Raw genomic sequence first — 15306 nt, 5'->3', positions numbered from 1 at the left:
TAATATAAATAGAGGATTCCAATTTTACATACATATATCAAAAATAAAAACATGCTAAGAAATATACAAAAGTGTTACCAGTGATTATTTCTCATTGGGGAATAATTTTTTTATTTTTTGTGTGTTTTCCAAATGTCTTACAACATGCAAAAATTATTTGTATAGTTTATGAAGCTCAATTTCTATCACACCTCTGTAATCCCAGGGCTTTGGGAAGCCGAGGTGAGAGGATTGTTTGAGGCCAGGAATACAAGAGCAGCCTGGGCAACATAGTGAGATCCCATCTCTAAAAAAAAAAATGTCTTTAATTATCCAAGCATGATGGCACATGGCTATTGTTCTAGCTACTCTGGAGGTTAAGGCAGGAGGCTCACTTAAGCTGAGGAGTTTTGTGGTTGTAATGAGCTAAGATCATGCCACTGCATTCCAGCCTGGATGGCAGAGTGAGATCCTGTCTCAGAAATAAATAAACAAACATAATAAGGGGTACGGTCAGGCATGGTGGCTCATGCCTATAATCCCAGCACTTTGGGAGGCCGATGCAGGCGGACTGCTTAAGCTCAGGAGTTGCAGGCCAGTCTGGGCAACATGGCAAGACCTTGTCTCTACTAAAAATACAAAAAAATAGCTGGGGATGGTGGTGCACACCTGTGGTCCCAGCGACTCGGGAGTCTGAGGTGGGAGGATCACTTGAGCCCCAGGGGGCAGAGGTTGCTGTAAGCCAAGATCACTCTATGCACTCCAGCCTGGATGACAGAGCGAGACCTTGTCTCCAAAAAAAAAAAAAAAAGAAGGGGTATGGATAATAATTACGGAGCCTTTTAATGTTTTATTTGATGATATTTCCATTGTTTATAACAAGCACATATTCTTTTTGGAATCAGAAAAAATCTATAAATAAAAGCTCAACAAAAGTACATACGTTGTGTAATTAACGTATTTTAAAAACAAATTTATTTCAGTCTATGGTGTAACTTAAGTTTCTGTGCTCTGAACCAGAATTGTATATTTTGACTTATGTTTATATGTATATATGTATATATTTTTTAATGTATGTATTTTTCTCCAGAATATCTTGATGGAAAAGAAATTAAAAATATAGAAAGACAATTTCTAATGAATTGGAAAGCATCCAAAGATGCCAAGAAAATCAGCAAAAAAAGGAGCAGTAAAAGTGAGGATGCAAGCAACTCACTCATAAGTAAGCACTCTGTCACTCATTAGGTGACTGCTCTTCTAGCAAAGGAAATATTCTAAGCAACAGAAAAATGCCAACAAATAAAATGTTTTTTGTTTAGTTTGTTGTTTCATGGGTTTTTAAAAACTTATTTACTTAGTTGTACATAAGTACAATTTGTCTTGTATTAAAATTTTACCTCTAATGTTTATGTAAATGGTAGCCACTGTGAACAACAGCTGTATTTGGTTTTGTGTAAACATAGAGCCACAAGGGTAGGGGAAAATGTATAATTTTATATCTGGCAAAAGTGCATGATATCAGCTATGTAAATTGTGAAACCTAAGCCACTCGTATATTTGTTAAGTAACAGTGCAAAAAGGCCAGGCACGGAGGCTCATGCCTTTAATCCCAGCACTTTGGGAGGATGAGGAGGGTGAATCACCTGAAGTTCAAGGAGTTCAAGACCATCCTGGCCAACATGATGAAACCCTGTCTCTACTAAAAATACAAAAAATTAGCCGGGAATGGTGACGGGTACCTGTAATCCTAGCTACACGGGAGGCTGAGGCAGTAGAATTGCTTGAACCCAGGATTTGGAGGTTGCAGTGAGCCGAGATTGTGCCATTGCACTCCAGCCTGGGCAACAAGAGCAAAACTCCATCTCAAGAAAACAAAAAGATGCAAAAATAACACTTTTTATCAGGATAGAAAATAAAAATATATCATGACCACATCTGTGGACTGTCCCCCTTCTTATGCACATACCCCAACACCTGAAAATTTGGATTATAATATACCTAAAGTTGTGTTTCAAAGGACATACCAACCTCCCTTGCCTAACTAATGCAACAAAATGTAACTAAGAACAATGTGTAACAGTTATCTTCATTTTGGAGCATCCAAGAATTGACTAGTCTGGCCGAGCACAGTGGCACATGCCTATAATCCCAGCACTGTGGGAGGCTGAGACAGGCGGATCACCTGAGGTCAGGATTTCAAGACCGTCCTGGCCAACATGGTGAAACCCCATCTCTACAAGAATACAAAAATTAACCAGCCATGATGGCAGGTGCCTATAATCCCAGCTACTCAGGAGGCTGAGGCAGGAGAATCACTTGAACCTGGGAGGTGGAGTTTGCAGTGAGCCAAGATTGCGCCATTGCACTCCAGCCTGGGTGACAGAGCAAGACTCCATCTTAAAGAAAAAAAGAAGAAGAACTGCCTAGTCACAGATTTTTTAGCCCACAACTTTGCAATGAGCCCCTTCCTCCTTTCCATGATAGTGTTTGATTCTACGACTGACTAAGGGAGGGGATAAGGACATAGTGAAGGGGCTAGGCCAGGGAAATAGGAAAAGGGAAATGGGGACACTGTAGTGAGGTTTTATGCACAGATAGCATATCCTAGGAACTCTGTCACTCTAGGACATGGTGTCTGACATGAGGAGGAATACAGGTGGAGAGGTATGGAGCTCTAGTGATTTTGCCATATCATGTTCACTGAATACAAACTATGGGGCCAAACATGGTGGTTCACACCTGTAGTTCCAGCACTTTGGGAGGCTGAAGTGGGAGGATATTTTCAGCCTAGGAGTTCAAGATCAGTTTGGGCAACACAGTGAAACCTCATCTATACAAAAAATATTTTAAAATTAGCCAGTCGTGGTGGCATGTGCCTATCATCCCAGCTACTTGGGAGGCTGAGGGAGGAGGATCACTGGAGCCTGGGAGATCAAGGCTGTGGTGAGCGTGATTGTGCCACTTCACTCCAGCCTGGGGAACAGAGCAAGACTCCATCTGAAAAAAATAAAGAATATAAACTATGGAAAATCATTAAGTAGAATGGGACTTTCTTAGTTGATAATATACTCATGAGTATATTGCAATATACTGTGTTGCAATGTGAATTTCTCAAGATCTGAAACTTCTAAAATAGTCAGAAGGCATGATTCCTCTGTTCATTCCTGGCTGGATGTGAAGGGCAGAACTAGACCTAGAGTAAGGATTCTAGTATTTTATATATTTTCAGTATTACAGCAAAGATGTCACTTTTTAAATATTTAACACCAGCCTCACCCCAGAGTTGGGCCAATTCTAAAAATAATGTAGTTTCTTTCATTTTAACTGATTTCAAAAATTTTTCCTAATTTAGGGACAGCTACATTAATTGTTAACTTCAGTGAAATTTGACAAAATAATATGTCTTTAAATTTACAACTTAAAAAAATTATAGTCTACTAACCAAAGCAATCTATACAATGCAATCCCTATAAAAATACCAATGACATTCGTCACACAAATAGAAAAAAAATCCTAAAATGTGTGTGGAACCCCAATAACCAAAGCAATACTGGGCAAAACCAACAAAGCCAGAGCCACCACACTACTAGACTTCAAGGTATACAACAAAGCTATAGTAACCAAAACACCATGGTACTGGTGTAAAAACAGAAAAATAGACTAGTAGAACAGAATAGAGAACCCAGAAACCAACCCACTTAGCTACAGCCAACTGATTTTTGACAAAGGTGCCAAGGACATACATTGGATCACAGCTCACTATAGCCTTGATCTCCCAGGCTCAAATGATCCTCCTGCCTCAGACTCCCAAGTAGCTGAGATGACAGGTGTGTGCAACCATACCCCACTAATTTTAAAATACTTTTTGTAGAGATGAAGGCTCACTGTGTTGCCCAAGCTAATTTGGAACTCCTAGGCTCAAGCTATCCTCCTCTTCAATAAATGGTGATGGGAAAACTAGATATCCATATGCAGAAGAATGAAACTAGACCCTCAGCTATCACCCTATGCAAAAATCAACTCAGTATGGATCAAAGACCTAAACATAAGACCTGAAACTATAAAACTACTAGAAGAAAACAGAGGAAATGCTTCAGGACATTGGTCTGTGAAAAGATTTTATAATAGAACCTCAAAAGCACAGGCAACGAGAACAAAAATAAACAAATGGGGTATATCAAACTAAAAAGCTTCTGCACAGCAAAGGGAACAATCAAGAGTGAAAAGACAACCTTATAGAATGGGAAAAATATCTGTAAACTATTCATCTGACAGGATTATTAGTCAGAATATACAAGAAACTGCAATATCTCAACAGCAAAAAAAACAACAATCCAGTTTTAAAATGGGCAAAGGATCTAAACAGACATTTCTCAAAAGAAGACATATAAATGGCCAACAAATATAAGAAAAATATGCCCAATATCACTTAATCATCAGGAATGCAAATCAAAACCACAATGAGGTGTCATCTCATCCCAGTTAGGATGGTTATTAACAAAAAGACAAAAAATAACAACAGCTGGCCAGGCACAGTGCTCACGGCTGTAATCCCAGCACTTTGGGAGGCTGAGGTGGGTGGATCACTTGAAGTCAGGAGTTCAAGAACAGCCTGGCCAACATGGTGAAACCCTGTCTCTACTGACAATACAAAAATTAGCCAGGCGTGGTGGTGCACACCTGCAATTCCAACTGTTCGGAAGGCTGAGGCACGAGAATCACTTGAACCCAGGAGGCGGACATTGGCAGTGAGCCGAGATCGCACCACTGCACTTTAGCCTGGGTGACAGAGCGAGACTTAGTCTCAAAAAATAAAAACCAAATGCTGGTGATATGGGTTGGCTGTGTCCCCACCCAAATCTCATCTTGAATTGTAGCTTCCATAATTCCCATGTGTTGTGGGAGGGACTTGGTGGAAGATAACTGAATTATGGGGGCAGTTTCCCCCACACTGTTCTCATGGTAGTGGGTAAGTCTCATGAGATCTGATGATTTTATAAGCGGTTTCCCCTTTTGCTTGGCTCTCATTCTGTCTTGTCTGCCACCATGTAAGACACGCCTTTTGCCTTCTGCCATGATTGTGAGGCCTCCCCAGCCATGTGGAACTGTGAGTCCATTAAACCTCTTTTTCTTTATAAATTACCCGGTCTCAAGTATGTCTTTATCAGCAGCATGAAAATGGACTAATACAGCTGGTGAGGATGGAGAGAAAAGGGAGCTCTCTTATACACTGTTTGTGGGAATGTAAAGTTGTACAACCACTATGGAGAACAGTATGGAGGTTCCTCAAAAAACTACAAATAGGGGGCTGGACGTTGGGCTTAGAACTGTAATCCCAGTGCTTTTGGAGGCCAAGGCAGGAGTATCAGTTGAGACTAGGAGATCAAGACCAGCCTGGGCAACAAAGCAAGATACCATCTATTCAAAAACATTATTTTTAAAATTAGCGGCCAGGCGAGGTGGCTCACGCCTGTAATCCCAGCACTTTGGGAGGCCAAGGCAGGTGGATCACTTGAGGTCAGGAGTTCAAGACCAGCCTGGCCAACATGGTGAACCCTCATCTCTACTAAAAATACAAAAAAATTAGCTGAGCATGGTGGCACACAGCTGTAATCCCAGCTATTCGGGAGGCTGAGGCAGAGAATTTCTTAAACCTACAGCCTGGGTGACAGAGCATCTCAAAAAAAAAAAAAAAAAAAAAAAGCAAAACAAAACAAAAACCTACACATAGAACTACAGATTTTCCTCGAATTTAAAAAAATTCCTTGAGTTAAAAAAAGAAAAAGAACTACCATATGATCTAGCAATCCCACTACTGACTATCTATCCAAAGGAAAAGAAATCAATGTATCAAGGAGACATCCACACCCTCGTGTTTGTTGCAGGAGTATTCACAATAGCCAAGATACAGAATCGCCCTGAGTGTCTAACAGATGAATGAATAAAGAAAATGTGGTATATATACACAATGGAATACTATTCAACTATAAATAAGAATGAAATCCTGTTATTTGCAACAACATGGATGGAAATGGGGGACGTTATGTTAAGTGAAATAAGCCAGAAACAGAAAGTGGAACGGTGCATGTTCTCACTCATCTGTAAAAGCTAAAAAAAAAAAAAAAAAAGTTGATCTCATAGAATTAAAAAGTAGAACGAAGATACTACAGACTGGGAAGGGCAGAGGGAATAAGGCAAGGGAAGAGAGAGATTTGGTAAAGGTTATAAAATTACAACCAGATAGGCGGAATAAACTTTAGAGTTCTATAGCAGCTGTCCCCAACCTTTGTAGCAGCAGGGACTGGTTTTGTGGAAGACAATTTTTTCATGGACCAGAAGTGTGGTGGATGGGGATATTGTTGGGATGATACAAGTACATTACATTTATTATGCACTTTATTTCTATTAACATTGCACTGTAATATATAATGAAATAGTAATTCACCATAATGTAGAGTCAGCAGGAGCCCTGAACTTTTTTTCCTGCAGCTAGATCATCCTATCTGGGGGTAATGGGAGACACTGACAGATCATTGGGCATTAGATTCTCATAAGGAGTTCACAACCTAGATCCCTCACGTGCACAGTTCACAATAGGGTTCGTGTTCCTATGAGAATCTAATGCTGCAGTAGATCTGATAGGAGGCAGAGCTCAGGTGGTAATGCGAGTGATGGAGAGCAGATGTAAATACAGATAAAGCCTTGCTCGCTCACCTGCCACTCACCTTCTGCTGTGCGGCCCAGTTTCTAATAGGCTACAGACCAGGACCATTGGGTTGGGGACCCCTGCACTATAGGATGACCATAGATAACAATCATATATAGTTTAAAATAGCTAGAAGGAGAATATTGAATGTTGCCAACACAAAGAAATGATAAATGTTTGAGATTATGTATATGCTAATTTCCCTGATTTGATCACTGTACATTATATGTATTGCAACATCACTATGTACCCTATAAATATGTACAATTATATCTCAACTAAATTTTTTTAGATTAGCCATTTAATTTTCTCAAAACAGTCCTTATTAATCTCTTTATAATCTAGTGTGAGCACCAACTAACAAAAACAATCTTTTTTTTTTTTTTGATAGAGTAATCTCTCTGTTGCCCAAGCTAGAGTGCAATGGCACAATCACAGCTCATTGAAACCTCTGCCTCCCAGGTTCAAGCAATTCTCCTGCCTCAGCCTCCTGAGTAGCTGGGATTACAGGCATACGCCACCACACCTGACTAATTTTTGTATTTTTAGTAAATAGGATTTCACCATGTGGGCCAGGCTGGTCTTAAACTCCTGACCTCAAGTGATCCACCCACCTCGGCCTTCCAAAGTCCTGGGATTACAGGCATGAGCCACTGAGCCCAGCCCAAAAACAGTGTTTAAAGTCATGTAGATAAATTAACAACAAACTATCTGAAAAGAAATTATGAAAATAATCCCATTTACAATAACAACAAAAGAATAAAATACCCAGGAATAAATTTAATTAAGGAGGTAAAAGACATAGGCTGAAAACTACAAAACATCGATGAAAGAAATTAAACAAGACATCTTCTGCAATGTCTGCTTATAAATTTTAAAAGAAATTAAACAAGACACAAATGAAAAGACACCTCATGTTCATGAATTGGAAGACTCAATATTGTAAAATATCCATAAGACCAAAAGTGATCCACAGATTCAATGCAATTTCTATCAAAATCCCAATGGCATTTTTTACAGAAATAGAAAAAAGCAATTCTAAAATTCATATGGAACCAATGAAGACCACAAATAGCCAAATCAATCTTAAGAATGAAGAACAACTGTAATCCCAGCACTTTGGGAGGCCGAGACGGGCGGATCACGAGGTCAGGAGATTGAGACCATCCTGGCTAACATGGTGAAACCCCGTCTCCACTAAAAAAAAAAAAAATACAAAAAACTAGCCGAGTGAGGTGGCGGGCGCCTGTATTCCCAGCTACTCGCGAGGCTGAGGCAGGAGAACGGCGTAAACCTGGGAGGCGGAGCTTGCTGTGAGCTGAGATCCGGCCACTGCGCTCCAGCCTGGGCGACAGAGCGTCACATTTCCTGATTTTGAAATATATTACGTAGATACAGTAATCAAAACAGTATGGTACTGGCAGAAGACAGACATATAGAGAAACAGAACAGAATAGAGCACCCAGGAAAAAATCCATGCATACATAATCAATTGATCTTTGACAAAGGTGCCTAGAATACACAATGGGGAAAGAAAAGTCTCTTAAACAAATAGTGGTTTTTGTTTCTCCAAAGAAGACATACAAATGGCCAACAGGTATATGAAGAAATACTCAATGTCAGTAATCATCAGGGAAATGCAAATCAAAATTGTAATCAGCTATCACCTCACTCCTGTCAGGATGGCTTCTTTTTGTCTGAGACAGAGTTTTACTCTTGTTGCCAAGGCTGGAGTGCAATGGCGTGATCTCGGCTCACTGCAAGCACCCTCCATCCCCCTGGGTTCAGGCAATTCTCCTGCCTCAGCCTCCCGAGTAGCTGAGATTACAGGCATGTACCACCACACCTGGCTAATTTTGCATTTTTAGTAGAGATGGGGTTTCGCCATGTTGGTCAGACCGGTCTCCAACTCCTGAACTCAAGTGATCCACCTGCCTCAGCCTCCCAAAGTGCTGGTATTACAGACATGAGCCATTGTGCCTGGATGGCTATTATTTTTAAAAAGGTAACACGTGTTAGAGAGGATGTGAAGAAATTGGAATCCTTGCACACCACTGGTGGGAACATAAAATGGTGCAGCCACTATAACAAACAGTATGAACGTTCCTCAAAAAGTTAAAAATAGGACTGCCATATGACCCAACAATCCCACTTACGGATATTTATTTATCCAAAAGAATTGAAATCAGGATCTCCAAGAGACATCAGTACTCCTATGTTCATTGCAGCACTATTCACAATAGCCAAGATGTGGAAACTAGGTACATGGACATTGGAGAGATGAATGGATAAAGGAAATGTATATTAAATGGAACATGGAACACTATTCAGCTTTACAAAGAAAGGAAATTCTGCAATATGTGACAACATGGGTTAGCCTTGAGGATATTATGCTAAGTGAAATGAGCCAGGTCAAAGAAAGACAAATACTGATTCAACTTATATAAGATATCTAAAATAGTTAAATTCATACACTCGAAGAGTGGAGTGCTATTGGCAGCAAATGAGGGGAGGAAAGGGGGACTTAACTAATCAATGGGCATAAAGTTTCGGCCAAACAAGATGAATAAGCTCTAAAGATCTACTATATGACATTTTTCCTAAGGTAAAACAATAATGTATTGTACATTTAAAACTTTGTTAAGAGGGTAGATCTTGGCTGGGCGCAGTGGCTTACGCCTGTAATCTCAGCACTTTGGGAGGCTGAGGCAGGCAGATCACTTGAGGTCAGGAGTTCGAGACCAGCCTGGCCAATATGGTGAAACTCTGTCTCTACCAAAAATACAAAACAATTAGCTGGATATGGTGGCGTGCGCTTGTAGTCCCAGTTACTTGGGAGGATGAGGCAAGAGAACTGCTTGAACCTGGGAGGCAGAGGCTGCAGTGAGCCGAGATGGCACAACTGCACCCCACCCTGGGTGACAGAGCAAGACATCATCTCAAAAAAAAAAAAAAGGAGGGTAGATCTCATGTTAAATAGTTTTGCTACAATTTTTTAAAGTCCGTATAGAATGTTATAGTATGTAAGCTTCATTTCAGACCTTGTGGTAGTTGCTGTTATGATAATTATTAATAATTTAAAATGGAAAGCACTAGGAATTAGAAGGCAAAGAAGAGGGGGCAAGGGAAGAAAAAAGAACTGACATTTACTGTGCTAAACATTTCAGATATTTACACACATTATTGCATTTAATTATTATAACCTGTGAGGCAGAAGATTATTATATGCATTTTGCAGATGAGAAAGTTCAGTTTCAGAAAATGAAGTGACTTGTCTTGAGTTTACAAAGCTAGCAGGGGGCACAGGCTAAATTAAGTTGGGGCAGAAGGACAATTAATCATCTAAAGCAATAATGCTCTACTTAGAAATTCAATTTGGTGGGAATTTGGGAAAATCACAGATATGGAAATACGTGATATGTAAACAATTTTTATAACTAAAAAGGAGCTAGAGGAAATAGGATAATACAACAAATTTCAAAATTTTAAAAGGAGTACTCAAACAGATTACATAATTTACTATATTGAAAAATGGGCTTGGCTGGGTGCGGTGGCTCATGACTGTAACCCCAGCACTTTGGGAGGCCGAGGCAGGCAGATCACCTGAGGTCAGGAGTTCAAGACCAGCCTGGCCAACAAGCTGAAACCCCATCTCTACTAATAGTACAAAAATTAACCAGGTGTGGTGGCGGGCACCTATCATCCCAGCTACTAGGGAGGCTGAGGCAGGAGAATCGCTTGAACCCAGGAGGCAAGGGTTGCAGTGAGCCGAGATTGTGCCACTGCACTCCAGCCTGGGTGATAAGATGAGACTCCGTCTCAAAAAAAAAAATCATCTCTAAAATCAATTAAAATAAAATTTAAAGTGAATACACTGACTCCCTGCAGCAGAAAATTTTCTGAGCTTTTCTCAGGAGTACTTGGTTATTCTTCCTTGGCCATTTGTAGGTCCTCCTTCCCCTTTGCCCATGTTTACCATCCCCATCCAAACAGATGGTACAAACCTGGAACTCTCAGGCTTAAAAGCAGTGACATCCCTGTATACATGTATATAAATATACAATAACTCTATCCTTTTGTATATGTCCAATAGCAGACTATATGGTCTTTATGCAAAGACTTTTATAACTGTGCAAGAGAAAGGGAAAGCATAAATTAAAATCTAGAAAATATATTATGTATTTTCAAAATCTACAGTATACCTACCTTTCAGGTCTTTAGAAGAGTTAAAATGAACCTTTTAAAGGCACCTCTGCACAGCCAAATACATTGTAAGGGAATAGGAATTCTTAAAAAGATGGTAATAATTTTTGTACTTCCTAATCTTTTATGTATTTTTGATAGCCTTGTAAATTTAGAGCTCTATATTGGGGATTATGGTAAAATTATAGGAATTATTATAACCTCTAACTTCAAGGATCTTACAATTTAAAAATCTTATCCTAAGTATAGCCATATAGCTATATGTCACAAAATTGTAAACATACTTTAATATCTTAATAAAATCCAAAATATACTCACATCTTTTAGCACTTTCTTTTATAGCACTTCTATAGAAAAATTCATAATAAACATTAAGCACCTCGAATGTGTCCAAGAATATGCCAGTCACTGTGGATTAGAGGTGAATAGGGCTGTCCCCACTTAAAACGAACTTACTGCTGGAAAGGGAGGAGGATCTGAAAGCAGGTAACTGATGTGGACTGTTAAGTGCCAGAATAAAGGTATGGACATATCCTGAAAACGATACATGACTAATTTACTCCCTACAAGTGAAACAATTTGAAAAAATAAACTAACTCAGAACAGTAAAATTAAGGGCAGTTAATATTTATATTAATGTTGGCATGCCCATTTTATTTTATTTTAAAGAGTTCACCAAGAACTTTCATGTATAGGTTTTTGTGTATGAAAGTCTGCACTATTTTTTCTTGGGTTATTAATTTTATTACTAGTTTTACTGTGTATTCATTTAGCTCTATTTAATTTTTAGATAATCTAATATTGTCATACCCTTTTTTACAATTCAGTTATTAGTTTCAAAGCAGAATGCTTTTATTTCTTTGTGTGCTACAGGTAACTTTGAAACAATGCATCACCTCGTTCCTGTTTATTACCCACAGGTGGGTAAGCCAAAATTAGTCTTTTTCTCTGAAATACAGAGATACCCTGTAAACGGAAATGCATCTCCAGAAAGTTCCCGAGAAGATTACACTAAAATTATTGAAGAGATGGGGTAGGTTCTTTCAAATATTTATGTGACTTTATCTTTTTGGTGGGGAGGAGACATCTTCACAGTAAACAAAGAGGAACAGAGGCCATCCAATCTGTCTCCTAGTTCTTTGTTCTCAATCTTTTTTGGCCAAACATAGAAAGAAAGAAAAAAAAAGGTTCATTGTTGGTCTGCCCAAACAGTCAGAGAGTTACAGTGGGAAGGTGTGTTTTCAGAAGACTTGGCAGTTAGACTGGATACACCCACTGAGGTAAGGTAGGGGACTCAGAAAAGTCCCAGAGGCAGTAGGTAAAGACAATGATCAGGGATTCTGTCAAAGGAGCCTGAGGCCTAGCTGATGACCAGTGGGTGGGCGACTGCACAGCATATGGTTGCAGAAAGTCCAGAGGACTACAGAATTAGGCTACTTTCACCACTTCTACAAACCAGATTTTTAAGCTGTTGTCTCTGAAGGAGACAGAAGTTTCTGCTGATGAGGAAAAATTTGCTTTTTGGTTTAAAAAAGGTATTGCTTTGATGGAAAAATAAACCAGAGCTGGGGACAGTTGTTTACGCCTTTAATCCCAGCATTTTGGGAGGCTTAGGTGGGCAGATCATTTTAGTCCAGGAGTTCAAGACCAGCCTGGCCAACAAGGAGAAACCCCTTCTCTCCAAAAAAAAAAAAATACAAAAATCAGCTGGACATGGTGGTACGTGCCTATAGTCCCAGCAACTTGGGAGGCTGAAGTGGGAGGGTCACTTGAGCTTGGGAGACAGAGGCTGCAATGAGCTGAGATCGCTCCACTGCACTCCAGCCTGGGCAACAGAGTGGGACCCCATCTCAATAAATTAAATAAATAAATATCCATACCAGAAAGTAACTTCATTTATATGTAAAACATGAGATCTGCCATATGCTGGGCAACACTGAATATAAAAACTCACTTGAGTTTTTGTATTCTGATAATCCTGTTTTGAGATAATGAGATAATCCTGATCTCAAATATTTTGCCACAAACAAGCTGGGGAGTCAAATATGGTATAACTACTCTATAGTGTGATAAATGCTATGGGCTTTAAAAACCAGATCCTAATACATCTTATACATTTTGCATTAAACTTATTTTTTCATTTATAATCAATACAATGATTGCTCTATTGATCCTTCCAACCATATCAGATTAGTGATTGCAATATACTAAAGGCCAATAGCATATTTCATTGAGAAAGTAAACAGAGCCAGGGGACATACTTTGGAATTGTTTTCCTTTTCCCAGAACTGCCTACTGAAGGTCAAGCGGGCTTATCATGAGACCCTCTTTGCAGGGTCCCATCAAGGGATGATGATTTAGAATTGCCTAGTATAGCCCACTTCAAGAAGCCCTGTGAACATTACTGCTGCACTGTCCTACCCCTATTCCCTGCAGAGTGGCTCAGGTTTGCTGGGATGCAGTCTTAGGAGAGAGAAGGTCTGTGGGTATGGAAAATGCTTTATTTGGGGAAGAAGTGAAAGGATATGCAGGGAGTCCTCGTTTTGGTCTTGCCTCCTCTCCATTCACAATAAAACAGGAGCTATGTGAGACATTTACTGCTTATGTCCATTGTCATTACCACCAAACCACTGCCTACTTGTCCATAGCACAATAGTTTCTTAAAGGTTTACACAACTGTTATCAATTCCACAACAGTGCTCTTAAGTTTTGTTTCTTTGCCAAGCATTTTGAAAAACCTTGCTAGTATATCATCAAGGAAGAAAATAAAACAATAAAAATGACGCAGCTTCAGAAAACAATGTTGATGAATTCTATACATTGCCACGTACATTGTTAGATCAATAGTGAGCTGTGGCCCATTCCACATACTCTATAGCCCCAAGCAAAGCTCAAGTTCCTAGGAGTGCACTGATAAAACATCAAATCACTCTACCCTCATTTTCCTAACTACGAACACTAAATACAGAACTAAATGCATTTTTAAAAATACAAACTACTATGTCCTGCAAAGATAGGCTATCCTAAATGAAGCCAGCAAACCAGAAGGGTTCTGTGAAAACATAAGAATATCCTGCCTCAGCCACCATCAAGTGAAGCCAATTTTGTTCAATCCTGAGTCTTCAATTTTATCCTGTGAAAAAGCATTAAATAAATGTTTAAATGCTTATTATTTCCTCAGGCAATAATTTCACCTTAGGTATGCCAAAATATTGTTTTAGTATATCAAAAGATTTAATCTGTATTAAATGAGATTATCAGTTCTACCTCTCTTTAATAAAAGGTAATCAAATATATTACAGTTTCATCAAACCCTTGATATAGATTATCAGGGCATGCCTTTTGCTAATTTTAGTAATATAACATAAATCTAGGAGATAATGAAAATAAAGCTAGAAGGTCAGTAAAGTGTTAAAAACAAAATACTCAGCCCAAACACAAAGAACAGATTTTTAGTTTCTAGAACATTGATTAAAACTACCCCTTGCCTTAATTACTTTAAGGGAAAGAATGAGCTGGTATCAGCAGACGTGTCCCTACACTCTATATTTAATATTCAAGGTGGGGAGCCTGCTCAGAGGTGGAAATAAGCTTACAGTGCATCTTCCAAAAAGCTAAAGGTATGTGCCCCACACTCCTTTAGGGTTCTACACACTGGGGGCTGTGCCTATATCGTATGTGGAGCCAGTGAAGCAACATCTGTCCAGAGACAGGGGAATGTTTTCCACTTCTTTTATAAATGCATGCAATCTGTGCTCATGTATATTTATACAAGCCTCCTTTCCCTACTGGGAGGAAAAAGTCAGACTCATTGACGTTGTTTTTGACCCTCAAACTGAACTTGATACTATCAATGTATACTTTAATTAACGATTAAGTCAAAACTATTTTTTATTTAAAGGCTGATTCTGAACAAATGCCTTCACTGTTCAATTTTTAAAAATATGGTATTAAACAAACAAAAAGGTACACATTATTGCTTCTTTCTGTGTTTGTCACAGTAAATACTTCTGACAGATGTTTCCTCTCTTTGCAAACATGCTAGGAGGTGCTTGAGCCTTAGTAATTTTAAAAGACATTAAATGCATTTATATATTGCATATAAAATCCACTGAAAATACTCTGTAGCACCATACAATAAAAAACAAATTGTTACTTGATTATTTAACTATCTTTCAAACCCAAGCAATGTTAATAAAGTCAATCCATCTCTTTTGTTAATGTAAAAATAATAACTTTCTAACTGGGTAAAAATGCCCTTAATTTCAGATACCTTTAAGGAATACAAATCACTGGGGCCCATAATTCACAGGAAATATCCGCTGTATATTAACTATTTATAAAATACCTAGTACCCTTTGTTAGAATATGGAAGCGTTAGATTTCTTTGAATTAAAAAGTGAACTTGAATAACAGTC

The 15306-nt window shown here is 38.9% G+C and overlaps 1 protein-coding gene across 1 annotated transcript in view; it reads left to right on the top strand.

Annotated features, from left to right (window-relative positions):
• The window catches only part of PPP1R42 (protein phosphatase 1, regulatory subunit 42), a 73736-nt gene that overhangs the window by 54480 nt on the left and 3950 nt on the right, over window positions 1–15306 (top strand). The window contains exons 8-9 of the mRNA XM_011940910.1: window positions 1070–1201; window positions 11762–11921. Coding sequence (XP_011796300.1) covers window positions 1070–1201; window positions 11762–11921 — 292 coding nt within the window. The remainder of the gene's footprint in view (window positions 1–1069; window positions 1202–11761; window positions 11922–15306) is intronic.

Source organism: Colobus angolensis, unplaced genomic scaffold (assembly GCF_000951035.1).
Source record: "Colobus angolensis palliatus isolate OR3802 unplaced genomic scaffold, Cang.pa_1.0 Scaffold194, whole genome shotgun sequence".
Lineage (NCBI taxonomy): Eukaryota > Metazoa > Chordata > Mammalia > Primates > Cercopithecidae > Colobus > Colobus angolensis.
Note: the sequence above shows the minus strand (reverse complement) of the source record. Positions and strands in the feature narration are given on the sequence as shown.